The 25,522-nt window shown below is 51.3% G+C and overlaps 11 protein-coding genes across 11 annotated transcripts; 4 read left to right on the top strand and 7 right to left on the bottom strand.

The window, feature by feature from the left end:
* Nucleotides 1-183: 183 nt before the first annotated feature.
* On the bottom strand, nucleotides 184-1,781 carry NEUTE1DRAFT_57815 (uncharacterized protein; the record flags this gene model as incomplete). The annotated part of the gene is made up of 3 exons (XM_009849016.1): nucleotides 184-552; nucleotides 626-1,101; nucleotides 1,457-1,781. 3 exons carry the CDS (start codon nucleotides 1,693-1,695, stop codon nucleotides 251-253), a joined length of 1,017 nt encoding a protein of 338 aa, XP_009847318.1.
* Nucleotides 1,782-2,311: 530 nt separating this feature from the next.
* NEUTE1DRAFT_57811 (uncharacterized protein) lies at nucleotides 2,312-4,543 on the bottom strand (the record flags this gene model as incomplete). Its single annotated transcript, XM_009849015.1, has 7 exons — nucleotides 2,312-2,847; nucleotides 2,898-3,500; nucleotides 3,555-3,635; nucleotides 3,692-3,959; nucleotides 4,011-4,046; nucleotides 4,103-4,291; nucleotides 4,470-4,543. The coding sequence occupies 7 exons, from the start codon at nucleotides 4,481-4,483 to the stop codon at nucleotides 2,416-2,418; spliced, it is 1,623 nt and encodes a 540-aa protein (XP_009847317.1).
* Nucleotides 4,544-6,025: 1,482 nt separating this feature from the next.
* NEUTE1DRAFT_57808 (mitochondrial import receptor subunit tom-40) lies at nucleotides 6,026-8,188 on the top strand (the record flags this gene model as incomplete). The annotated part of the gene is made up of 5 exons (XM_009849014.1): nucleotides 6,026-6,261; nucleotides 6,426-6,510; nucleotides 6,666-6,744; nucleotides 6,803-7,441; nucleotides 7,491-8,188. The coding sequence occupies 5 exons, from the start codon at nucleotides 6,114-6,116 to the stop codon at nucleotides 7,587-7,589; spliced, it is 1,050 nt and encodes a 349-aa protein (XP_009847316.1).
* A 1,016-nt stretch (nucleotides 8,189-9,204) lies between these two features.
* NEUTE1DRAFT_127679 (uncharacterized protein) lies at nucleotides 9,205-12,333 on the bottom strand (the record flags this gene model as incomplete). Its single annotated transcript, XM_009849779.1, has 5 exons — nucleotides 9,205-10,837; nucleotides 10,905-11,568; nucleotides 11,622-11,996; nucleotides 12,062-12,163; nucleotides 12,277-12,333. 5 exons carry the CDS (start codon nucleotides 12,331-12,333, stop codon nucleotides 9,504-9,506), a joined length of 2,532 nt encoding a protein of 843 aa, XP_009848081.1.
* Nucleotides 12,334-12,933: 600 nt separating this feature from the next.
* Nucleotides 12,934-14,067, bottom strand: NEUTE1DRAFT_127678 (uncharacterized protein; the record flags this gene model as incomplete). The annotated part of the gene is made up of 5 exons (XM_009849778.1): nucleotides 12,934-13,215; nucleotides 13,255-13,427; nucleotides 13,691-13,740; nucleotides 13,854-13,887; nucleotides 13,933-14,067. 5 exons carry the CDS (start codon nucleotides 14,065-14,067, stop codon nucleotides 13,014-13,016), a joined length of 594 nt encoding a protein of 197 aa, XP_009848080.1.
* Nucleotides 14,068-16,062: 1,995 nt separating this feature from the next.
* On the top strand, nucleotides 16,063-17,752 carry NEUTE1DRAFT_127677 (uncharacterized protein; the record flags this gene model as incomplete). The annotated part of the gene is made up of 3 exons (XM_009849777.1): nucleotides 16,063-16,189; nucleotides 16,257-16,333; nucleotides 16,403-17,752. The coding sequence occupies 3 exons, from the start codon at nucleotides 16,166-16,168 to the stop codon at nucleotides 17,655-17,657; spliced, it is 1,356 nt and encodes a 451-aa protein (XP_009848079.1).
* A 464-nt stretch (nucleotides 17,753-18,216) lies between these two features.
* Nucleotides 18,217-18,495, bottom strand: NEUTE1DRAFT_93809 (uncharacterized protein; the record flags this gene model as incomplete). The annotated part of the gene is made up of 1 exon (XM_009849776.1): nucleotides 18,217-18,495. A coding segment is annotated over one exon (279 nt), but the record flags the coding sequence as incomplete, so codon positions are not given.
* Nucleotides 18,496-18,538: 43 nt separating this feature from the next.
* Nucleotides 18,539-19,180, top strand: NEUTE1DRAFT_98056 (uncharacterized protein; the record flags this gene model as incomplete). The annotated part of the gene is made up of 3 exons (XM_009849775.1): nucleotides 18,539-18,762; nucleotides 18,858-18,944; nucleotides 19,057-19,180. 3 exons carry the CDS (start codon nucleotides 18,539-18,541, stop codon nucleotides 19,178-19,180), a joined length of 435 nt encoding a protein of 144 aa, XP_009848077.1.
* A 476-nt stretch (nucleotides 19,181-19,656) lies between these two features.
* On the bottom strand, nucleotides 19,657-21,285 carry NEUTE1DRAFT_76481 (uncharacterized protein; the record flags this gene model as incomplete). Its single annotated transcript, XM_009849774.1, has 6 exons — nucleotides 19,657-20,319; nucleotides 20,384-20,815; nucleotides 20,875-20,899; nucleotides 20,955-20,969; nucleotides 21,035-21,063; nucleotides 21,144-21,285. 6 exons carry the CDS (start codon nucleotides 21,170-21,172, stop codon nucleotides 19,731-19,733), a joined length of 1,119 nt encoding a protein of 372 aa, XP_009848076.1.
* Nucleotides 21,286-21,748: 463 nt separating this feature from the next.
* On the top strand, nucleotides 21,749-23,171 carry NEUTE1DRAFT_144233 (uncharacterized protein; the record flags this gene model as incomplete). Its single annotated transcript, XM_009849773.1, has 2 exons — nucleotides 21,749-22,441; nucleotides 22,505-23,171. The coding sequence occupies 2 exons, from the start codon at nucleotides 21,749-21,751 to the stop codon at nucleotides 23,057-23,059; spliced, it is 1,248 nt and encodes a 415-aa protein (XP_009848075.1).
* NEUTE1DRAFT_76476 (uncharacterized protein) lies at nucleotides 23,143-24,487 on the bottom strand (the record flags this gene model as incomplete). The annotated part of the gene is made up of 3 exons (XM_009849772.1): nucleotides 23,143-23,658; nucleotides 23,728-24,184; nucleotides 24,325-24,487. 3 exons carry the CDS (start codon nucleotides 24,485-24,487, stop codon nucleotides 23,328-23,330), a joined length of 951 nt encoding a protein of 316 aa, XP_009848074.1.
* Nucleotides 24,488-25,522: the final 1,035 nt, after the last annotated feature.

Genomic DNA, 25,522 nt, shown 5'->3' with positions numbered 1-25,522 from the left:
CAGATTTCCACGTAACAAATTGTTAGCACTAACCTCTTAACTCTCAATCTGTTAACGGCGCAAAACGCGGTCCCAACCCAGAATACAGCTCTGCACGTAACAACCCAGAATCCAGCCTTGCACCCATACGGAAGGGCGCGGCGTGCCGCCCCGAACACTAGTCAAGATCGAAAGCAAGAGTCTCTAACGGCCAACATCATTACTAGCGAGTAACACAGAGTCTTCGTATATTAAAGCCGCCAATCGTCGCTTAATGGCGGAAAGCTCTCAGTTCTCTCCTCCACCAGGCAGCAAAGTCCTGGGTTGAGACATCAATACCCAAATCCTTAAGCGCCTTGGTGCTGAGGTGGCAGTCATACGGACGCTGAACGCTTGCGTTGGGGTCGTTGCCCTCCGTGTTCGCCTCGATGTTATCAACGGGAACTCCCAATATCTCAGCAAAGAGCTGACACATTTCATACTTGGTATACTGTTCCTCGCCAGAGAACTGGAGGATCCTCGGTAGCGATGTCCTCTCGGCTTCGCTGGTTGACAGGTACTTAACCGCGACGTCTGGCATTCCAAAGTTAGCACTGACCGATGGGCGAGAAGAGTTGATAAAGAGGCAACAGAAGCCCAGACTTACCCCGACAAACCCTACCCACATCCTCTGTGTTAGCAGGGAACCTCAGCGCCCAATGGTCCATCTTGACCTTCTTTCCCTCCTGCGCCTTGAGGACTGCGTCTAAGAGGACGTTGACCGCACTCTCTTCATTCCTGCCCTCCTCCGTCTTGCCATACAGCACGGGTACCCTCATCACCACGCCTAAGCCCTCCTTGCCTGCCTTGGAAAACTCCTCAATTACAGCCTTCTCGCCATCCAGCTTAGTAACGCCGTAGAGGTTAGTGGGGCCTGTGGCAGCATCGGCCTCGTAAGGTGCCTCGCCTGGCTTTCCAGAGAAGACGTAGTCGGTAGAGATATAGATCAGGAGGATACCACGGGAAGCACAAGCCCGGGCGAGAGTGCGAGTAACTTCGACGTTGAGCAGACGGGTGCCTTCAGGATCAGCGTCGACCTTGTCAGGGAAGCGGTTGGCTGCGCAATGCACGAGGACTTGAGGGCTAGTGAAATTGTTAGTTTTAATAATAATCCGCGGTTCACCTCAAGTGAATATGAGAAGTAAGTATGAACGGTAGCATGAAGACGGTAAATACGCTGAAATTTGATCTCCGTCAGACTTCAGAGACCTCACAACGCCAAGCATCGTAAGTTTCTCCGATCCCGTTCACCCAATGCCTCACTCGCAGGATCGGCAACATCCAGTCATGAAAGCCAACACCATTAATTTTACCCCGCAACTCCGAAAGTTGTCCCAACATACCCACCAATGATGGCCTCCATAGCGCAGCCCTCGCAACCAAATTCCAAAACTCTCTGAAGCCAAATTCCCCTCCAAAAGAAAGAGATCGAACGTACCTGACATCCCCCAAAACCCTTTCCACCTCCTCTTCTTTCTCCAAATCTACCTTTAGCACATTGACGCCATCCGCTCTGGAAAATCCCGTTCCCTTGACTTCCCACGTCCAGCCAGCCTTAGAACTAAGTTCAGTAGGCACGCTCAAGCCTTGAAAGGCGCGGACGACTTGTCTACCTAGGAGGCCGGTGGCGCCAGTGACGAGGGCGGTTTTTGTTTGGTTGTTGTTGGTGGAGGACATTTTCCTTCTGGGTTTTGTAAGGTGTCTTTAGAGGGGGGGTTGCGAAGAAACTGAAGTGAGTAATCAGAATCGGCTGGATGGATGTTGGACGACTGTCGTCTTCAGTTCAGTTGATAACTGGATAAGTACTTAAGTACTTACTGTAACGGCGGAATCGTTGCCAAGATGCAGCATTCGACTGTGCCACATGTGGCTGTGAAGTGGCTTTATGCACTGCAGTACTTCAGTTCAGTTCGAAGTTCAGTTGGAGTCAGTTGTTGACGGTATCTGCTTGGCTTTGGGGGCGTACAGAAGGAATACCCGAGGAGATTTTTTGAGGCATCATACTGTATAAGAACGTCCTAAAGTCATTTTTTGTATAGCATCGTCATGTACATGCGAAAGGGTAGGGAGGGATGGATCGGGTTCATCTAACTACCCACGAACCTCAAAAGTGCCATAGTATTCTAGTGGACAGATGGAAACATAGATTCCTTTCATCAACTCAACACGCTATCTAATGATTTTCTTTTTTGTGTTGGCTAAAGTCCAACTACTTCTCGCTCTCAGTAGCTACCCGCTTAAATCTGAACGGCTGAATACTGCGTCTTGCAAGTGTGTGCTCCTGGAAAAAGAACGGTGGCAGAGGATTCTTATTAAGGTCAAATTTATCGATCAAAAACAACGGTCCGCCACTCAGAAACAAAGCCACCTTCGCTCCACGTCCCAGTACGCCGTAACTTAATCGAGATCAGCCACCTTATCCGCAACCATTTCCTTGGCGTTATTCACCACCTTCTCGGGAGGCCGCGTCAAAACGTTGTCCATAGAGGATGGCTCGACAGGACTGCTTATGCCATCAATAGGTGGCAGATTACTGCTGTAGATGCTAGGAACGGGGATGCGAATGTCTTCGGGCGACCCGGGGGTGAACTGCGGATCGAGGCCGGGGATATGAATGCGCTTGGCTTCGTTCTGATATGCCGCCGGAATGATCTCGATAATCTCATCCCTGGGGAACTTGAGTTTTGGAATCTCCATGGGTCTGCAGTGCATCAGGTATGAATACAAAACTCGCAGAACGCTCTCGTGAGCAATGATGAGGACGTCGTTCTGCTCGCGCTCGAGTTCAAGAATGATGGGCTCGAGGCGGACAGCGAGGTCGTGGTACGACTGCATTTGTGTTAGCTGAATCCACCATAATTTTAGCAGTAAAAACTAACCTCTGCGCGGGGATACCGGTGGTGGTATGGGTCAAGCTCATGCTTTTCCACCTCTTCTGGATATAGCCTACGGATAGCATGCTCTGACAACTTCTCGCACAGACCGGGGTTTATTTGGCTCATTTGCGAGCGTTGGCGGACGTTATAGCCTTGTTCCTTCAGAGGATCGGCCGTCTGAATTGTGCGGAGCCGCGTGGATGTCCAGACAGTCAAAGGCCTTAGACGGATCTCGTGGCCAGCCTGTTCACTGTTGGCCTTTCTTTCTTGCTCACGATGTCTGAGAAGGGTCTCAGTCATCTTCTGTGCATATGATCTGCCTTCCTCAGAGAGAGGCGCGTCGGATTTGTAGAACTCTTCGCCTTCTGCTGGCCCAGCTCGAACGAAGAAGGTTGTGCGGGCTTTGATGTGCAGGTTCGTGAGGTAGAAGACGATGCGATGCGAGAGGTAGTTGAAGCTGACATTGTTGTAGAAGAATGCTCGGCCGGCATTGATCATTTTCACGTAGTTTAGTTCTTCCTCTTGCATCGTTTCGAAAATCGGAATCTTAGTTTCGATCCGCTTCAGGTACCGTTCGGCTGCCTCATCGGGATCCATGCCATCAAACTGAGAGTCGTCAGCATATTTTACCTTCGTGGCGTTTTTGTTCGTTGCACTCACATCCGGCGAATGGATCTTGACATTTCTGGCGTTTTCTTTGAGGATCTCCTCATCATCGACGTATGACTCCAAGAACAATGTCTGCAAAACATTAGCGAAACTCTTTCCTCCGAATCTCAGGCACGGTACAATCTCACCTGAACATCGTGTTTGGCAAACTCCTTTGCAAGCGCACGGCGTCCAGCCGCAGTAGGATTGACGGCGTCGTAGATAGCAACTTGGCCATTTTCGTGGTTGAGCCATGCGTAAATATCCTCCCTGCACTTTTTCAGGATCTTCTGTCGGAGCATGGTCGAAGCTGGAGAGGCATTGGGGTAAAAGTAATCTTGGGGAACATTTCCGCCTTCACCAACGGTAGCACGGCGATAGTCGCCTAAGTGGAAAATCCGTGTCTTGACACCGAGCCTGCAAGGGGTTAGGCGACTTGCGTAACAAGTGGGAGCAGGTTAAACGCACCACTGAAGATATCGTGCCATTGAAACACAGATGTGGCTAAGTCATTGTTAGCATACATACGAGAGCAACCCGGGGTCTACGGAGAGCCCTACGTCTTGCCCCGCGCGGGAAGGCCAACCATAACGATAGCAATACGGCCTGAATGGAAGAGCCTGCCAGACATTGTGCTGTAAAGTTGGGCCGGGGCCATGTTGTCCTGGTCTGTAACATCATGGATGCCGTCGATGAAAGTTGAACTCTTGCGACGGTACCGCGGTGCGTTGGCCGCAATCTCGGCAGTTCTGCAAATATCAGCATTTGTCTATGATCAAGTCCACTCAGACTTTTTGATACAATCCCCTATCCAAGAGGTTGGTTGCCGGCGCAATTCTTCGGTCGCGAAGTCTCAATTCCAGCTGAGATAGTCGCCAGTGGATGGGGGTTGGTAATCGACGGCTGTGCAAGCCTTCTTGAACTTACAAGAGTGTGTCCATGTCTCCGGTTATATTATGCTCCACGACTATTGTATAGTCTTTGTTGTTATGACTTGGTTTCTGGTACGCAGAATGGCCGTTCCGTCGCTCGAGGCTTCGGTTGTGAGGATGATGTCGGTTGTCGAGGCGGGTTTGTCGCAAAGCGAATCTGGCATCAACGGCGCTTGCTTCGTATGTTTCCACGAGATAGGATGAGACCACCCAAGCTGCTCGGTTTCTTCAGGTATCCGATCTGCAAGGAAGCACAGAATGCTCGTTATGGCAAAGTTGCTGGAAAGCGTGTCCAGTGGTGTGATGATGATGATAATGCTCGGCGGTAGCGGCAGGTCTCGAAAAAGGGTGTATTTCTGACTGAGGAAGATCGCGCCGGGATATATGAAGATCGAGACAGCAACCTATATAGTGTTCGGCGGTGACGAGAAGAGGTCCAAAGATTGACCTTCTGATTCACAACTCCAGATAGTAATAGAGTGGGGTTGAGATGGTCAAGATATGGTATTACAACAGATACCAGAGAGAGAGAGAAAAAAAAAAAACTAAGTCTAGGTCGCAAAGATAGGTAAGAATAGCTGTGGTGAGAGCATGAGGTGCTTCAGCGCATCGCAAACCAATCAGTATCAGGGCATTAAAGGTGCGAACGGAAGCTACTATTTAGCGTACTGCCCTGCGAAATCTGCGACAACCGAGGACTGCCCGCGAGCGTGAGGGAAGCTCGCACCGAAAAAAAAGTGGACGATGCCGGCCGCCTCTTGGCTTTTCGTCAGGTCAGGTTGAGGAAACCAGGGCGTTCTCTTGCAGTGGCAGTCATCCATGCTCCACAGGTGGAGGCATTTGGGGGCATTGCACTTTGTATGGTAGGGTCTGTAGAGGTACACTGCATGCGGGAGACATGAGGCAACACCTACCCCACCAAAAGATAATAACCAGGTTCTCCATCATCGGAAACCTACCTAAACAGACTTGAGATGCAAAGGGAATCAAAGCGGTATGCTACTACAAGCTCTTTAAGGGTCGTCGCAACGTGGACGGAATGGTTCGTGTCACCGGCAGCGCAGAGCCTGCGATCCAGATCCAAGAAAGTTTAAATGCGGCCAGAATTTCTCGGTTTCTGTGCCTTTCTCGTTTCCCCCAATCTGCCTACGTACCTGTCGTCATCCCGAGTTCCCCATCCTCACCGCCCGACCGGGGTTAGGGGTGTGGGTGATTAGTCTTGGTAGTTGGTACATGCGACTGTTGAGGGAAGCACAGGCCAAGTGCCCCAGTGCACCAGTCTCCGCAGCCGCCGCAAGGCCGCGCAGGAGCCAACAGCCGAGCCGGGGCTACACTAGTGTGTCCCTAACACCGTGAAATTTTTGGCCCAGCTTGAAGTTCCTGTCCCGGGCGCGGGTCTATGACAAGCTTGATCGGAACGGATATTTTCATATCGTCGGACAGCTCTCTCCCCATCCAAAGCGGCATTCAACCAACCAGGCTCCGGGACCGTCAACTGGCGACAAACTCGCGTCCACCACCCATTCGCAACCCTTTCGTCCCCACGCAACACCACTGCAGTTGAACGACACCATCCGTTGCGTCCTCGATTCCCACCAACAACGTCTCGTCGTCCTTGTCTACTGCGACCGTTACAATCATGGCTTCGTTTTCCACCGAGTCGCCTTTGGCGATGCTGCGCGACAATGCCATTTATTCGAGCCTTTCCGATGCCTTCAACGCCTTCCAGGAAAGGAGGAAACAGTTCGGTCTTTCCAACCCCGGCACGATCGAGACCATCGCCCGCGGTGCGTTGCTGCCACCATACACATCCAGCCTTCGAAGATCCCCGGCGCCGTCGGCGGGGAGTGCGCGGAAACAACATAGCGTTATACTGCGGCACTCCACGACGCTGCACTGGCCGGCTCTTTGTTGGAGTAATGGGCAATCATTGCTGACAATGCCTTGACAGAGGTCCAACGCGATACTCTCCTCACCAACTACATGTTCTCTGGCCTCCGCGCCGACGTCACCAAGGCTTTCAGCCTCGCCCCTCTGTACGTTGGTTTATTCTAATTGTGGGCTAAGGATCTATGCAGGCACCGCGTTGCCAAGTAGGAACATTGTCCGCTTTGCGCATTTGATCCTGTGGTTTTGAGCAGCTATGGTTCTGGCAAATCTTCTTTGAACAAACGCTGACCTATAACCCAAGCTTCCAAGTTTCCCACCAGTTTGCCATGGGTGAGAGGTTGAACCCTTATGCCTTTGCTGCTCTCTACGGAACCAACCAGGTATGCGCTTAAAGTATACCCGGGACTAGAAAGACCAGCTTTTAATCCGCATCAACAGATCTTCGCTCAGGGTAACCTGGACAACGAGGGCGCTCTCTCGACAAGATTCAACTACAGATGGGGCGATAGGACCATCACCAAGACGCAGTTCTCGATTGGTGGCGGCCAGGATATGGCCCAGTTTGAGCATGAACACCTTGGCGACGACTTCAGTGCCTCCATCAAGGCCATCAACCCCTCTTTCCTTGACGGCGGTCTCACCGGTATTTTTGTCGGCGACTACCTCCAGGCCGTCACTCCCAGACTCGGCCTCGGTCTCCAGGCCGTCTGGCAACGTCAGGGTCTCACTCAGGGCCCCGACACCGCTATCTCCTACTTTGCCCGCTACAAGGCCGGTGACTGGGTTGCTAGCGCTCAGCTCCAGGCTCAGGGTGCTCTCAACACTTCCTTCTGGAAGAAGCTGACGGATAGGGTCCAGGCTGGTGTTGACATGACCCTATCTGTTGCTCCCTCTCAGAGCATGATGGGTGGTCTTACCAAGGAAGGCATCACCACCTTTGGTGCCAAGTACGACTTCAGAATGTCCACCTTCAGGGCTCAGATCGACTCCAAGGGCAAGCTCAGCTGCTTGCTCGAGAAGCGTCTTGGTGCCGCCCCCGTTACTCTGACCTTTGCTGCTGATGTTGACCACGTCACTGTAAGTCACATAGCCTCTTCTATGTACGCTTCTGCTAACCCCCTTCAAGCAACAAGCCAAGCTCGGCATGTCCGTCTCCATTGAGGCATCTGATGTCGATCTCCAGGAGCAGCAAGAGGGTGCCCAGTCCCTCAACATCCCCTTTTAAACTGGAATATGTATATCGGGGATGAAGAACACTGGTCGATTGGGCCAGCATTTGGTTTCCGCTCCACCCTTGCACTCTACTCATTGTGTTGACAACGTAATCTAATCACACACGATGCCCACCTTGTACCAAGGAACAGAAAGGGTGAGGGTCATAGCTTTTCACCGTCCCTCACTACCAACGCCATTTCTGCTTTTGACCACATTCTTATCACATCATCTAGTACAAGCTGGTCACGGCGAGTTGCCGTGGGGAAAATCGAAAGTCGGACGTTGCGAACCTCCCCATCGCAATGATCCCACATGACTTGGGTCTTTGCATACGAGTTTTACGGAACGATAGACATCTCTCACCACATTTTCCACTTTAAAAAAGAAACTTCCTCTCGCGCTATGCATCTCATCACCCGGCGCTTTTATCTATGGTTTTTCCCTTGGGAGAGCAAACATGAGGGGAGAAGACTTTTTTGTGTATTATAGACAGGTCAATCAGGGAAGGGCGTGTGCATTGTTTCTAGGTCTGCGCATTCTCGAGGTTGGCTAAAACTTTGGGGACGGGCAGTACGTTTGTGTCATGAATATGAAGAAGGTTTACGGACGATATTGAGATGTGATGAAATAGCGAGGTCTTCTTTCATGCTGAAAAGCGGCTGAGGCATGCTGAACAGCGGCTGAAGCATACTTCTTGTTGCAGTTGTGTTTCGTTCTAGGTGGTATTACACATACATCTATCCAGCCATGTCAACAGTGAACGGGTATGAATTTCTAAGTGGGGTTTGGAAACAACGGGGAGGAATGATAACACAGACTTTCGCGAAGCGATCATTTCACGACGATGCTTACCTCGCTCGATAAACAATATGACACATCACCTGCGGCATGTCATTACGCAATAGACAAAACACATGAGCACGACATTTCGATTTGTTGTTCTTCCATTGCATCGCAGTAAACCTATCTAGTATCAATCCAAATCACCAGCATTCTCACCATCCTACTCCATCAAGTAGCATCGTTGCCGAACCACCAAAATGAATTTCCCTAACCACGGATGCTCCACATATAGTAGTAGACGCTGACCCAAATTTCAACGAAGCGGGATTGTAGTATAGTGGTCAGTACTTCTCGTTGTGGTTCGATTCGATCATACAACGATCCGAGAGGACCCAGGTTCGATTCCTGGCAATCCCATCCTTTTTTTTCGCTTTTTTTTTTAGTTTGTTCCTTCAGCCTACCACCTCCTTCCTCCCTTGGAAAAACATAGATAGATAGATAGGTACAGCACGTGGCAATCAATGTCTAGGCAGCACTGATTTTGTCTTTTTCTTTTGAATTTCAATCCTGCTCAGCGGATGCTTCTTGGATAGCACAGTTGTGGGTGTGCGAATGGAGTCCACATGGAAAAACTCAGATAGTGTAGTAGTGTTTCTTAAGTTATCAATCTCGACATATGTGAACGGCGACTATGAGAACACCTACCGTTACGGTTCCACATTAAGACACGATAGGACACGCTGATTACAATTCACGGTTAAGTACCATAATCGTTTCATGCTCCTGGCAAAACCAACAAGACACGCATATAAAACAACGGGAGACCGCAACACAGACAGGCGCGGGAAAACTAACTTGCTTCTTAGCATACCTGTGCAAGATCTACTAGTAGCCTCCCGGTTTTTTCTTCTTCGCTTTTCTATGCCTCGAAGAATCAAGTAAAGCTGAGAAACATGATCTCGTAGCTGATACACCAACGCCATGCCATGATGTAACGAAGAGACGACAGTCCCAACGCGGAAATGCTTTAAGCAGCCAAACCCAGCCAGCCCCGGAGAATGCACCTTCCCATCCTATCCGTCCATTCCCTCCCGCCCAGAGAAAGACAAAGAAAGCATTAAACCCGAGTGCTGAAAAGTCCTTACATGACAGCGCACTCCCGATCAGGGACGCCATCCTTCCCTGTCTCCTTACTCTTACCCAACTTATCTCCCTTCTCCTTCTTGCCCTCCTTATCCTTGCTCTTCTCCTTCGTATCATCCTTATCCCTACCCTTCTCCTTCTTAGACTTCCGATAGTGGTGTAGGTGGTGATGGCCTTCCTTATCCTTGCTCTTCTCTTTCTGGTCCTTATCACTCACATCCTCAACCTCCTTGACCTCCTGTTGCTGCTCATCACTGCCCCCTTCCGATGAGTTGCCAGCGCCACTGTTGGCATCCTTGTTGAGCGCGTCCCTACTGGGCCGCGTCAGGCCCCATCGCGTGATGGTAAGACTAATGCGGGTGTCGCCAGCCTGGCTGGAGGGTCGGGATTTGCTCTTGAACTTCGCTGCTGCCCGGCCGAGTCTCGTTGAGGTACTCTCCTCCGGTGGTGTAGAAGGTTGGATTGATGGTGCGCCCACATCACTAGGAGTGATGGCTGTTGTTGTCGTGGTATCGGAAATGGCAAGACTGCCGCGTCTGGATCTACCTGCCCGCAAACGCCCTGCGCTTCCTGTTCCATATGGATCCTCGTCAAGACTGAGACGCGCGGGCCGTTCAAGCTCTGTACTAAAGCGAATGTTGGGACCGCCACCGTTGTGTACGAGGGCTGACGCGGAGTCAAAGTAACCACTAATCGACCTTGACATCCCGCCTGGCCGCTCCGGAAGGGGTTCCATGCTTCTTGGCGTCCCTGGTACACCGGTAACCACGGTGGTCGACTCGTTGTAGGAGGGTGGCTCGCCAACAGACCCATCAGTAGAGGCTGTGGTGACGTCCACCATCGGGACGATCTGGTAAAACAGCAAGTAGGGCATCTCTTGTCTGAGAGAGTCTCTAATATCGTCGACATAGGACACTCGATTGTCCAAATCCAAGTCGTCGAACTTGACCCATTGTGCCTCCTCGTAATCTGGCGGCGGGTCATGTTCATATCGGCGATTGTCTGTGAGAAGTTTCGGTGCCACACGAGCAAATGCAACGTAATGCCCGCTGTGAAGAGAGTCGCCGCGGTGGCAGACAACCGATTGAAGCACGAGTTTGTACTCTTGACTTAACCCATTGGACTGCTTTTCATCATCGTCTGGCATCATGAAGTGCGGCAGCCGCATGGAGTCAGGGATATCGATGAGAGTATTCTGTCGAATCGGAAAGCCGGTTTCTGTCATGGTATACCGTTTCAAGCAAATGCCGACCACCGGTCGTTGGTTAAAATGCCGTGCAACCTCGACATCGTTGCTTGGTTCACCGTTAGAAGCAGCAGTTGCATGCCATGCTACATTGGACTTGTCAGTTGACCAATCAAATTCCATGAGACTTCCATTCAGGAGGGTCACACTCACGAATTAACCTGAAGAACTGCCAGGCAGGTATTGTCACGGCCTTGACTACAGTCGAGCTTGTCCTTTTGGCCTTCTGGAGCAGAGTTTTGTTCTCTGCATCCAGTGGGGGCTTTCTGTCCTCCACCACGATGCGCTGTATAATACTAGTAGAGCGGTGTCGAGGCGCGGCTGGTAGCTCGGGTCTTGCCGAAGTGATATCAAGCATTGAGACTGGAGTGCGTGTCGTCGAATCCTGTGATGTCCATCTTCGCTGCAGATTTGGGCTATTGTCGCCTTGGTCGCTCGCTTGACCATCTTCATCCTCGCTTAAGAGCCGTTCAGTTTCGCGTGGGAGAGGGCCCCTTTCGTCATCCCCCTTCTTTTCCTCCACGCTATCTCGGAAAACGTCGACCTTGTTGTTAAAATATTCTTCAAGGCAGTCTTCCAACTTGATACCCTTCCCATCAGGATCCGGGGGAACGGCGAGGTTGAGTAGTCGCTCGTGGACAACTTTGTGATCGTCTTCGTCATTTTTACCTTGGTGAAAGAGATCGACTTGGAGAGCTAGGAGCGGCAATTGCAAGGTCTCAGTGATGAAGGCGAATGCTTCTGATGTGTCTTGTTGTTCGAGTTCCTGGGCCTCCTCCCATCCACAGGCCGCCAAGGATTCTTGGATGAGCTGGGTCTGGAAAAACACGATTAGTTTATGGAGCCACATCCATCGCCATTCCCACATACCATATCCGTGTGTATCAACATCCCACTCCTGAGCATGTTGACCCATAACCTAAGTAGTGCTGCTAGCCTCCCATGGTTCTCGTCTGCCGGATCGTTCTTCAACATGCATTCAAAGGCTGAAAGCTTGGCAAACATGGCAAACAACAAGGCATCGAGGTAGCAGGTGACGTTCCCCCGGTTTTCTGCGCCTTGCATGCTAATTTTGGGGTTGTATGGTTGTATGATCCCAGCAAAGGCTTTTTGCTGGAGTCGGATAAGTTCGATCGCTTTGTCGATATCGCCGTTGGCAAATTTAGAGTTGAGTGAGAATCGGACTACTTGTTCTGAGATTTCGGTGTAGTTAAGCTCTTCTAACTGCCTGGTGATTTCGGCAATCTGTAATGTATCGTTGTCACATCAGTAACCTGCCTCAAAGCAGCCCCGGCAAATCATACACATACCTTTGAAGCCTCCTTTTCTACCTCTCCTTTTTCTCGTAGTGCCTGCTTGACGGACTCGGGCCGGAATATGGAAAGCCATGCCATGTCACTCAAGGGTCGGCTCTGTACAAAGTCAGATGCGGAAGACGGACAGCTGAGGAAAATGAACGACAACGAACTTTTGGGCCTGGCTCTGTAGATTTGTTCCTCCGATGAAGGTCATTTTTTTCACGTACACTTCGAAACTTTTTGGGCACCAAAGAGGTGGTTTTGGTGCCCTTCAGTTTCTCCATGATGGATCCTAGACAACGAGGTTAAATGATCAAAGCTGAGTGATTGTGCAAAATCAGGCGGTCAAAATAGGCGATGATTTCTGAAATTGTGCTATTTCATGATCCGGGAACCAGAGAAAGTCAGGAGGCCGGTAATTGGGCGCTGGGCGATGTAATAACCGAGCGTCAGGAGGTCGAGAGAGCCCTGATGGGCAGTGACGGTCGAAGCTGTTCCAGCCCTGTTTAAGGTCTGCTGAAGTCCCTGACGAGACGCTAGGCACGCCAAGGTACGCGCCTGATGTGATATCAGGTTCGTCTCGTTGTTTGTCGGTCTCTGATCGCTCGGTGTTGTGTACGGGTATGGGGCTGTTGTGCACTGTTGAGTATTGCGTAAAAGTAGAGGTTGTTCTGGTGGTCTAGACCCTACGGTGGCTTTAGCTCTGGTTCGCAGGGCAGTTCGAGGTAGTGACTATATATTTAGACCGAGATGATTGCGCATATGTAGGGTTCGGTGATAGGGCAAGGTCGTGGTACGCAGACGGCGAACGGCGGACGTCGAGGTTCGGACGAGGGCAGGCTTATGACGACGTCAATGGGCACGGACAGACCGACGGGAAAAGTCTGGGGAAGCGGGATGGATTGCGAAAAATAAGATGGAAGGTCGAGAGATAAGGTAAAAGGTACGCTTGGTTATCGGATGTCTATAGGGCCCCCGCTTTCTTCGTTCGGGGTCCTGGATTCCTGGACTGCGTCGTCGGACTGTACGTAAAGGTACTTGTTAGATCATATCTGCACATTCGGCTTGCGTAAGGGCATGCCCTGAGGCCCGGTGATGCTTGGAAAAGGACGTCTACTATCAAACCGGCGCGTTGATAAAACCAAGCCTCAAGAAGCCTGCTGCGCCTGGAAATATCGTAGAACGCATGGTGGGGGTAAACATACCTTGAGGAGGGGTTGTCTGGTTTGGTTCCTGTCCCAGTGGAAATGTTCCAAAGATATTCGGGGAAGATTCGCATGACGGACGGCCTAGCCCCTGACGAATGACGGGGTGCGTGGTTGTGGCTCTGTTCTAGCGCTGGATGCGCTAGAGAAGCGTAATCATTGCTGGAATAGGCCTAAACAGATCGACATTAAGCGGACAATTAGTCTACCTACACTAAAGGTTGTGCGCATGGATCACGCGGCTGAGGATCGGCTGCGCGGGGCAATGACGATGTTCCGGAACCCGACATCACCTAAGAGCAAGTACACTAAAAAATTCGAGACAACCTAACATCTGATTCCCGTCTCCAGGCAGCTCGCTTTCTTCCTTTACATGAGCAAAATGGAGATTTCCCATGGAATATTCCATGCAGCAGGCAAACAATCATCGACATACTGACTTCCAGAGACGAAGACGGGGTATCCACCATTGATACACCTCCAGCCCTACGCAGTAAAGTCTTCCATCATTCAGATGGATAGCTCTTTTGTCTGATGCCCGAACCCCTTGTGCCCTGATGTCATGTTTTCCAGTTCTTGTTCTATGGTGCCTGACCTACCGTGCCTCCTTGTGATTCGCACTTCATCACGTTCCTACCTAGTCTTTCAGTGGTGGTTGGACGCAGAATGGCTACCTACATAGTACACTGAAGGTAGCAAGGGCAATTGGGTTAGTATCTCCATACTGTGTAAGTGGATGCCTATTTCATCTGTTTCCATGTCTAACTTGAGCGTTTCTGGCAGAATGACGATATGACGGCCGACGTTGAACATCATGATCCCCTTTCTCCAGTTTCAACGTTTCTCGGGCTCTTCCAGGCAACAGATTTCATTGGTGTTGTGAACACTACACTAGCAGCGCTAGCGCAACGCCGCTGTCAGTGGAGGCGACATGCGGAACAGGGAGGTCCCATGGCTTTGAATCCCCTCGTTGGGTCCAACCCCAACAACCTTCGCGGCGCCAAATGGATCCGCTTGTATCCCGTCTGAATGACTCCTCCCAATGACGTTGATTAGCTTTTGTACACGGGGTTCGCCTGAGACCGCGAACACTGCGTATTCAGCAACCCAGCTTTACTACCTTTATGTGGCAGGAACCTAGCTAGGATACTGTTGACAGCTTTTGCTACCTTTCTGCCTTGTTCCAAGGTTGCCGTCGTTGGTTTACCTCCCTGTGGTAGCGAATACGATGACGACCTCAGTCTCAACCGTAACGCACATAGGATTCGTAAACCTCATGCTTCTTGTGGGTATCGTGACCAGTTGCTAGGCACCAAGGTACGCTGTACGATATTAATCATATGAGTGGAACGCAATGGGCAGATGACTGCGAGCAAACGAAATTCGATTTCCATACATGTTGACCAAGGATACAAAGTACTGTGATACTGACAACCCCCAATGTGGAAATCACGGCTTCTCCACAAGGCATGCTACTGTTCAAAACAGAAAACAGATTGAAACATGAGCAAATATGGAACATCACAACTGTTTTGGTGTTGGTTTGTTAGCTTGACACACTAGGTATTCCAGGTAGTGTACTCTAGACGAAATCTATCCTAAATAGTCCCAAAGCTTAGAAGGACAAATCAAACTGGCAGAGTACGGATGGTAAAGACATTGACAAGAATTCAGACAATATATTCAACATCCAAAATGTCACTTCCCTGGTAAGACTACGCATTAGTTAGATTTAAAAACGCCCAGGAAAGTTGCCACAAAGTCTTGAGCTGACAAACAAACCAGTATCAGACTGTACACTGATAGTGGAGTTTTTACGGGAGTGATTACCCCTACCCTAAACTAGTCCCTCCAATCCAATTCCCTTGAATTCATTCCTCTTGGGGTACACAAACTCCTGAGAAGTTCCGATTATAGACGGGAGCTTAAGTGGAAATATCTCTTCTCTAGCTTTACTTTACACAATTCGAACACGCCGAGTATTGTAAAACGGTTCATTGCCAGAGGTTGTGAGTACCCGATTATGACAGGACGGTGGCATCGACATTGGGAATACAACCTTCAGGATCTGCATCGACAACGAACTTTCACAATGCTACCAGTCTTCGGATCTGGCCGGACAACGTCGAACAGCACACTATGTAATTGATTTACTCAGCCTGGGTCTTCTGTCGTGAGATACAGAGTCTCGGAACTGAAACTCTCACTGTTGTGGTTCGATGATCAAGTTGCTTGGCGGGCCTTCCCCGCAGTGCCCGCTTCCTCAGCCCGCCGTTCGGTCATTCCCACACTCAAACACCTGTGCAGTCTTGGCGGATGTGTGCGAATGCACACACACACGACTTTTTGGCAAAACGGACCATCGAAACGAAAGACGAAGATGAAGAAATTCAACTATCCTATAGAAAAGACTATTATCTTAATAGTCTTAAGTACGCTGATTCCATATCTTGAGTCCGTTTTCTTTCATCTCTTCGTTTAATAGAAATATAAGCAAATGAAATCTTATCGATGGTCCGTTTTGCCAAAAAGTCGTGTGTGTGTGCATTCGCACACATCCGCCAAGACTGCACAGGTGTCTGAGTGCGGGAACACCCTGGCGCCCAGGCGCTCTCCACAGCCCCCAAGCAATTGACTCCAATTGACTGCCGGCGGGAGACATTGTGCCTCGGCATCGGCATGGATGGGCTGGCTCCTTAATCCGGGGTAGATCGTCTCTCCCCGGCGGGAGGAAGACCAGCTTTAGTAAAATCGAACGACATTCCCATGAATCGTCCGCTTTTACTCTGGTTCCCTCCTCAATGCTGGCAGCTGTGAATGATTCATGATCCTTTCTTCTCCATCACGAACCACCTGTCTTCTTTGCTTCATTTGTTGTTGATTGACATCACCGCCCAATCCAAACATCATCATGTCTACCCAGATTCCCATCGCTGTAAGCTATCCGTTACACGCTGCATCTCACCCACTCCAATTACTGAACATTCATCTTCTGCCTGTAGGTTCGCAATCGTGTTAGTGAGCGAGCCAAGAAGACGCTGGACGTCGTTGCTCGCTTCGTGGAGGAGGACTGCATCCCGTAAGCATCATCTGCATGGATCCGGTTTCTGTTCGACATCATACCTGTCTAACACCGGCCTGTCACAAGTGCCGATACGGTCTATGAAGCCCAAATCGGCGTTGGAGACGCAAGATGGGAGGCCCACCCCCAGATCCTCGAGGATCTCAAGGCCAAGGCAAAGTCCTTGGGCCTGTGGAACATGTTTCTCCCCAAGGGTCATTATAAGGAATCCCCTGGCTTCACCAACCTCGAGTATGGATTGATGGCTGAGTGGTTGGGCAAGTCCCGCGTTGCATCCGAGGCCGTCAATTGCGCTGCTCCCGACACTGGCAACATGGAGGTTCTGGCCAAGTACGGTAACGAGGAGCAAAAGGCCAAATGGCTGAAGCCGCTTATGGACGGCAAGATCCGCTCTGCCTTCTTGATGACTGAGCCTCAGGTGGCTTCTTCGGACGCCCGGAACATCGAGATGAAGATCACCAAGGACGGCGATCACTACGTTCTTAACGGCCAGAAGTGGTGGTCAAGCGGCGCCGGTGACCCTCGCTGCAAGGTCTACATTGTCATGGGCAAGAGTGACCCCAACAACAAGGATCCCTACAGGCAACAGTCCGTCATTATCGTTCCATCCGACACCAAGGGCATCACCATCGAGCGCATGCTTTCCGTTTATGGCTATGACGATGCTCCTCACGGCCACGGCCACATCACCTTCTACAATGTTCGCGTGCCAGCAGCCAACCTCGTTCTTGGCGAGGGCCGAGGCTTTGAGATCATCCAGGGTCGTCTGGGTCCCGGTCGCATTCATCACGCCATGCGCACGATCGGTGCCGCTGAGAGGGCCTTGGAGTGGATGCTCATGCGCATCAACGACCCCAAGAAGACGCCCTTTGGAAAGCAGCTGCGGGAACACGGCGTCATCCTGGAATGGGTCGCCAAGTCTCGCATTGATATCGATGCCGCGCGCCTCGTCGTGCTCAACGCCGCCATTAAGATGGACGAGCAAGGTCCCAAAGCGGCGCTCACGGAAATCGCCCAGGCCAAGGTCCTTGTTCCACAGACGGCCTTGACTGTCATCGACCGCGCTGTCCAGAGCTTTGGTGGTGCGGGTGTCAGCCAGGATACTCCCTTGGCTAATATGTGGGCTCAGATCAGAACTCTAAGACTGGCTGATGGTCCGGATGAGGTCCATCTGCAACAAATGGGTCGCAACGAGAACAAACGCGGTAAGGCCGTGACGGACAAAATCAATGCCCAGAAGGCCAAGGCAGAGGAGTTGAGGAAGAAGTATGGCGCCAAGCGCACTGAGATTGGGTCAAACATCAAGCACTCCAAGCTTTGAGTTGTGCAGTCCTGTTGATCAATTGTTACAGCGTTCCAATATAAATCTGAGTTATGTATCATCCATAGACTTTCTGACAACCCTGCGTGTATGCTGGAATATGATGGAGTCGTTGCTGGCTCTGTGATGCAGGTGACCCGTTGAAAACCCATACAGGGCCTCGGGTCCCATTGAGGCGAGATATAGTATTACCGTCCAGTGTTTGGTTTCTCAGTTTTGCTCGGAATTTGATCATTGTCCACTTCCTTGTTCTGTTGACAACATCCCAAAATTCTCCGAGGAGCGAGACAACACAGCAGGCCCAGACGCAGGGGCCACGTTCCTGCGTCGGACGGGAGCGATCAGTGATGATGTCTTGTGGGTCCAAACAGCAAGGGAGGGTCATCAAGGTGGAATGAACGAGCCCGTTGCCCGGTCGCTGTCGCCCAAACAGGCAGTCTGTCAACAATTTTTACCACCGACACGACGACTATCATTACTGGCATTCCACATGGCAACTACTCAATCCTTTACTCGTCATTAGATTCTCCCCTTCCTTCCGCACGATCTTTCAAGCCAGCTATACCCTAAATCCAACAAACGAACCTTTTCCGGACCTTGGCATTATCAAACCGCCCACTGTTTTGCCGATCTTGGACTTGCCCCGCGCATCAACTTTGACTTCGAGAGTCGCATCTGATTCACTCCCAAAACCTTTGCGCCCAGCCTTCGAACTGAAGAAAACCAGATCCCTTCGGAATTTCAGCCTCTCTTCACTTTCCAAAAACACTGGAACGCAGTGCCCATCCTTGAATTCTTCCACGTAACCACCACGGTCTCGCACACAACCCCCACTCGTCTGCCATAACACCCAAATCACGATCACCACTTCTGCGATCAAGATGTCTTCTAACACCGTCCTGTTTCCCAAAGACGCCAACATGGCAATGGATACTGCTATGTCCGGCGAGCCCATGGATATGACGCCCGAACAAAAACCCACCTTGTTTGCCGCTCCCTCAGCAGACAACAAGGCGACCGACACATCAGCACCTATCAACAAGTCGGACTCGATGAAGGCCTTGGAATACCACCGCCAGGTCTTGCAAAACAAGATGGAGATTGAGTATGCAACTTCCCCAGTACCACCCCCCCTCACCCTGTTACCACGTACCTTACTAGTATAGTCTTCTAAGTAGCTAATACGGTTCATCTACAAAGCCACACCAAGTACGTCTCTCCGTCGGACAACATCATGAGCCCCTGCACCGCCAAGCTCAGCGCCTTTCGCAGCAAGCAGGCTGGAAAGTATGTTATACCAAGCTACTTCCCCCATGATGGTGATGATGATAATAATAATCATACCGTCACAATATACCTGCCCAGTTATGCTAACGCCTGGCTTTCTGCCTAACAACAGGGTCAAGCCGAAGTCGCTCTTCGCCCAAGCGTCGGCTAAGAAACTCGAGGGCACGACGGCTACCGGCAACACAGGCACCACCGGTACCACCAACAACGGACTTTTCGGGGTGAAGCAAGATTAGACGACTTCTGCGTCCTCTTATTCTCTTTCGATTTCTCTTTTTACATCGTTTCCGATGCTCAAGAATAGCAGGCCGAGCTGCGTTGGCTTACAAGGGACATTAGTGAGGCTTGCATTTGGCTAGCAGCTGTCTTTACGTGGAAGCCGGTGTCTTCCAGTGCGCTTCTTTCATCATGAGAGTTCACAAAGATCTCTATTCTAGAGTTGTCCTATTTCTTTCCTTTGTTTTTTTTATTACGTATCGCAACTGGGGCGTTTGGGCAAAATGGCTTCGGGGATCAAGTGTTTTTCTGTTGTTACAGCCATCAGAGAGGAAGGAAATCAGAGGTTAGGGATGAAAGCAAACAGAGATGGGGTTATGTATGCGCCCATAGGGCGTCGTTTATGAATGATGGAATGATAACGAAAAGGCAGCCAATATGACAGCTTCTACAACGGTAGTCTTAAATGCCATCTTCTGTTCAAAATTGGCTGATTGCGTGGACGTGTGATGGAATTCGTGGATCTATTTTTTTTGACATGTCTGGCTTGCCTATATCACAACATGCCAACTAAGCCTTCCACCCACTGACTATATACACGACATCCTCATCCGCCACCGGATGACCCAACCCCACCCTCTGGGGGATATGCCTAGCGCTGGCGCCCCAGACCAGGGCGTACTTGAAGGTCTCTTTGAGCGTCCTGTGGATGCGGTCGCACACGTCCTCGATGGTGCTATTACTTCTGACGATCAGAGCCTCGCTAAAGTCTGGGTCGGTGCCCTTGCGCTTGGTGTAGATGCGGATCAACTTGAGCTCCTTCCAGCAGCGGTCGATGACGTCCTGAATGCCCAGGTCGAGCTCGCAACTCATGACGCACGTGTACGGCTCACGCGCAAGCTTGTCGAGGAAGTCCAGGGACACGCTGTCGATCTTGTTGTAGACGTACAGGCACTTGATGTACTTGCGGTGGTCCTTCATGATCACGTCGATGAAGTCGTCGACCGTCACGTTCTCGTCGCGCACCAGGACTTCGCAGTTGAGGATCTTGTAGTCACGCAGGATGTTCATCACCATTTTCTCGTCCAGCCCGTTCTTGGGCGGCGTTTGGAAGGTGATCTTCATGCCGCCGGCCTTTTTGGGTTTGAGGTAGATGTTTCTAGGGAAAGGGGAATAAAATGGTTAGCGTAGAAAAGTAACAAGGGAAGGATAAAGGGGCGTACGGTGGCTCCCGGTTGAGTCTGATGCCTACAGCCTCCAACTCGGCCTCGAGGAGGGCCCTCTGCTCAGCACGTTTTGTGGCGTCCAAAACCATGAGAATCAGATCGCTTGTCTTGGCGGCGGAAATGACCTGTCTTCCTCTACCCTTGCCCTCGGAGGCACCCTCGATGATACCGGGCAGATCGAGCAGCTGGATCTCGGCACCGCCATATTCGAGCACACCGGGAATGGCTGTCAGGGTCGTGAAAGCGTATGAGGCGACTTCGGACTTGGTCTTGGTGACCTTGGATAAGAACGTCGATTTACCGACTGACGGGAAGCCGACCAGTGCTATACGAGCATCACCACTTTTGCTGACGTCGAAACCGGCACCTGGACCGCCGCCCGAGCCCGGTCCTGGCTCGAGCAGTTGAGCGCGGAGACGAGCGAGCTTTCTGTGGATGGGCGTTAGTGAGAGTCAATATTAAGGATGGCTTGGTGTAGACTCACTTACCCCTTCAAGAGACCCAGATGATATTCTTTGGTTTCACCAGGTCAGCACATGATGTTGGAGACAGGTGATAAAGAGCGTACCAGTTGCCTTGTTCTCTGTTAGAATTATGTTAGCATTCATGGCTTTCAGTCAATTTGTTTGCATAGGGACGTGGTCTTACTCTGGGTTTTCCTCATCTCCTCCTCAATCCTTGTACCTCATGGTCAGTTTGACTAACTCCATCAACTCGATCACGCAGGCACCGGGGAAGCGTCAATGGTGCAGCTTACTCCTTGATCTTTTCCGTAATGTTCACCATCTTGGGCGGCTTAGGACAGGTCCGTCCTTGGTATCACTTTTATGAAAGAAACAAAGACTGAAGCGATATAACTCGAGGTAAACACCAGGCTGGCAAGCTGATGAGAAGTGAATCGGCCCTGAAAGTGAAATTCAAGGTTGATGAATTACACGCTGTAAGGAACAGTAATATCAAACACATCAGTGCGCACCCCACGTTCCCAAGTGGCAGAATTTCCGTACAGGAGGGGCAGCAGAAGTGGGTTTTGTCCTTCACCGCCTTTGGAAGACCCATAAAATCTGCGGGAGCGGAGTGGGTCTCTACCAGCCAAGGTCGGCCCAGGCTTGGAAATTCTCCAAAAGTCCAACACCCCTGGAATCTGGGAAAAGAGTCTGTGCTCTGTGAGTTTGGCCTAGACAACAAATCCTAGACCAAACTCGGCGTCATTGTCTTTTTCCACTTGTCATCGCATTTGCAGCATACGTATCCGCTACCCTCTTTCTACCCTGGCAACAACGCACGCGCATTCAAAGGCCAACTGAGTACCGATACTTGCTTTCGAACCAAATCACATCTGGAATCCCAATCCGACATACCATGGCCGAAGTCGATACCAGGCCAGAGGAGCCTGTCTCCGCCGTAATTGAACAAGCGCAAGCCGGAGAAGACGCGACAGACGCGCAGACGCAGGAGCTTGCTCTCACCACAACCAACACCGAAGTCGCCGCCCAAACAGAGAAGAAGGTCAAAAAGATCATCCGGCGCAAGAAGAGACCGGCGCGACCTCAAATCGACCCGGCGCTGGTCAAATCCGAGCCGCCCCCGCAGACAGGAACAACGTTCAACATCTGGTACAATAAGTGGTCCGGTGGCGATCGCGAAGACAAATACCTATCCCAAACACACGCAAAGGGAAGATGTAATATCGCCTTGGATACTGGATACACGCGCGCCGACGGAGTAGCAGGATCATTCTTCTGTCTGTTTTTTGCGAGGGGCGTCTGTCCCAAGGGCCAGGATTGCGAGTACCTCCATCGACTACCTACAATTCACGACATATTCAACCCCAATGTGGACTGTTTTGGACGCGACAAATTCAGCGACTATCGCGACGACATGGGCGGTGTGGGCAGCTTTAGCAGGCAAAACCGGACGATTTACATTGGTAGAATCCACGTGACGGAGGACATTGAGGAGATCGTGGCCCGTCACTTTGCCGAATGGGGACAAATAGAAAGAATACGTGTGCTCAACACGAGAGGTGTGGCGTTCGTTACCTATTCGAATGAGGTAAGCCACGGTTGCTAGCATTCTGCTTCGATGTTGAACTCAGTACTAATTCGCTGGTTACAGGCAAACGCCCAATTCGCCAAGGAAGCAATGGCCCACCAGTCACTAGACCATAACGAGATTCTCAACGTTCGCTGGGCGACAGCGGATCCCAACCCCATGGCACAGAAACGCGAGGCGAGACGTATCGAGGAGCAAGCCGCCGAAGCCATTCGACGGGCGCTGCCTGCCGCGTATGTTGCCGAGATCGAGGGCAAAGACCCAGAGGCGCGGAAACGGAGGAAGATCGAGAGCAGTTACGGCCTGGAAGGATACGAGGCGCCAGACGAGGTACACTTTGCTCGGGGAAAGAATGCGGTCAACCCCAGGGGTCGCGAAGGATACGAGCTGGAGGATCAGCAACTGCTGATGCTCGAAGCTGGGGAGGCTGGAGGGTGGGGACAGGAGCAGGAGGAAGAGGCATATCCTCAGGAACAACAACAGAGTTCCGGTGGGATCTTGTCTGGCACCACGCTTGCTGCGCTACAGTCTGCTAGAGTTGCAGTTGCGGCAAAACCGAAAGCACCTGTCTCGGCGGGACCGCTGGTGGCTTATGGTAGTGACGATGACAGCGATTGAGATATGACTGGGAAGAAGTTATTTTGGTAATGATGATAAGAGAATGAGGCAGCAGGAGCCAGTGCATAGGTGCCATTTTTTGGCATAGAAATAATAAGATGCCAGATGAAGAGCGTTCGAACATGTGCCATACAAATTTGTGGTTATGATTTGACGACTCCGCCCCCTTTTCCATGTAAACAAAACCCGTTTTCCAATCACAATCCGCCCATGTACCCCTTTTCACCCTCGACTCCCGATGCCATCCCCCGGTCTTCCCCTGCCCAACTCAACTGTTAAAAATCCTCGAATAAAGAACCTCATGCCTACCAATCCACAAATCCATAACCGGCACGCTCTGCCCCGCCTCCTCCACGCCTCTCTCCCACTCCCTCTTCATCAACGCCCCAATCATCTCCTGCACTTGCCTACTCGCCAGCGTCTTCTGCGCCTGGTAGGGGCCAAACATGCCTGCCCTCACCGCCGCGCTCACCAGCGCCTTCACGTGGCTAAGCAAATAAACGTAAGTTGTCTGCTCGAGCGAGAGCCCGACGAGGGCGCAGATGGCGCCGAAGAGGGGCGGGAGGTGGGCGGAGACGGGTGGAGGGTCGTTCCACCCGCTACTTCTTCCTCCGCCCAATGTCGATGGATTGCTGCTGCTGCTGCTGCTGCTGCTGCTGGTGGAAGACGGTGGCGCCCCTGCAGATCTAAGCAAAGCCGAGAAAGGCTTGAGAATTGCAGCCGCCGCTTCGGCAGAAGCAGACGAAGGCGGTAGCGACGAGGACAGAGAGCGTTCCCAGATGGAAAGCAGCGCTCGGCCCTGGGCGACCGATGCTCGACGGCCGACGGTGCAGACGATGGTTGCGTCGAGGGTGTCGTCTAGCAGGGCGAGCTGGGCTGGGTCGCGGTGGGCGGCGAGGACGTAGGGGAGCGTGGTGGAGGCGTAGGAGGAGAGGGAGAGGGGGAGGAAAGAGGTGAAGGAGGGTGGTGGAAGTTTGGTTTTGGGTAGTTTGTTAGTGACAAATGATGTAGAATGCGAAGGGGAAGAAGATTTGTTGTGGGCGAGGTAGGATTCGAGACCGCTGCTGAAGGCAAAGGATCCGAGAGGCAGCGCGGAGTCGGAAAGGAGGAGGAGGAAGTGGTTGGCTGTGGAGTGGAGGATGGTTTGGGACGGGGAGGGGACTGGAGGGTTTGTGTCAGTGAGGGTCTGTGTTATGATGAGAGTCTTGATTGATGGAGTCGAGTACAAGAAAAGAAAGGGAAGGGCAGAATAGGGTGCAACTCACCTGATATCACCCCAAGATTGGACTCTTGCACGACACTCCGCTGTTGCTGAGCCTGTCTTTGTCTCTCTTTGGCTTCTGCCAGGCGTCTTTCTAGATCGTCGATCTCATCTTCAATTGCTTCGGCATCGTTGGATAAAGCTCTCTCATGTTGTAGTTGTGACATATTTACTGTCATGGACAAATTCGGCGTTATTTTTGCGCTATTCGTGAGTTGACCAGAGAAACTTCTCTTGTCATGGGTGGTGATAGCAACACACCGCTGGGTTCGTTGATGGTTGTTGTTGTTGCTAAGAGGCATTTGTAAAGCGGGGCAACCCTGCGCTCTCTTATCAACGATGCATCGTTTCTTGCTATACCTAGAAAATCAATATTGTGGGTGAACGCCTCAATCGAACGAAGAACCAAGATGAGCGGAAACCATCGACATCAGATGTGATTATTTGATTCCATCGCTTCGGTCATGCTGTGGACTCGTCGCTAGCTTTTCTCATAAAAGATGGAGGCCGAATAAGACTATTATAACAGGCACAACGTAGCGATCCCTAGATAAGGAAACCCATATCCCCTTGACCCTTAAACACCACGCAATGCTTCCTCCTGTGATATAAACAGTAACCGTAACCCAACCAATTCCAGCCTGGCCGTTGCAGAACCGAGATCATCTGACACCCGGCCTCTACTGAAGCCTTTCCCTTGCCACACGTTTGCCCGCCATGTACATATGAAGCTACAGACATTATCGCCACGAAGAATAAGTGGTATGTATACCTCTATTAAGGCCACAGGTTCTCCTTATTTCTGTCGCCCAGACCCCTCTCCCTTTCGGCTCTTTTGCGCTGCAATCGAGCAATGGCTGCTGCCCGGCGATCTGCGGGAAGTGTTGTGGATGCGGACGTCTTCGGAGGGGGTGTTATGCTACCGACGTTCCAGACAGAGCTGCTGTCAATGTCAAACCCTTCCAAACGCGCAATGTTTGAATGCGGCACCACATCTGGTTTGAAGGGCTCAAGATCCGGCACCTTGAAGGAGTGAGAAGTGGGAGCCTTGAATGGCTCAAGCTCGGGCACTTCGTTGGAGAGAGGCCGGGCGATACGCGTCATCCTAGTTGTTGGCAATTGAGAGCCAGCGTTAGCAGCAGCTGTTGCCGTCGCCTTAGTGCTCGTCCATGGCTTGTTCAGCTTCTTGCCTAGAATGTCCT

The sequence above is a fragment of the Neurospora tetrasperma genome, assembly GCF_000213175.1.
Source record: "Neurospora tetrasperma FGSC 2508 unplaced genomic scaffold NEUTE1scaffold_1, whole genome shotgun sequence".
Lineage (NCBI taxonomy): Eukaryota > Fungi > Ascomycota > Sordariomycetes > Sordariales > Sordariaceae > Neurospora > Neurospora tetrasperma.
Note: the sequence above shows the minus strand (reverse complement) of the source record. Positions and strands in the feature narration are given on the sequence as shown.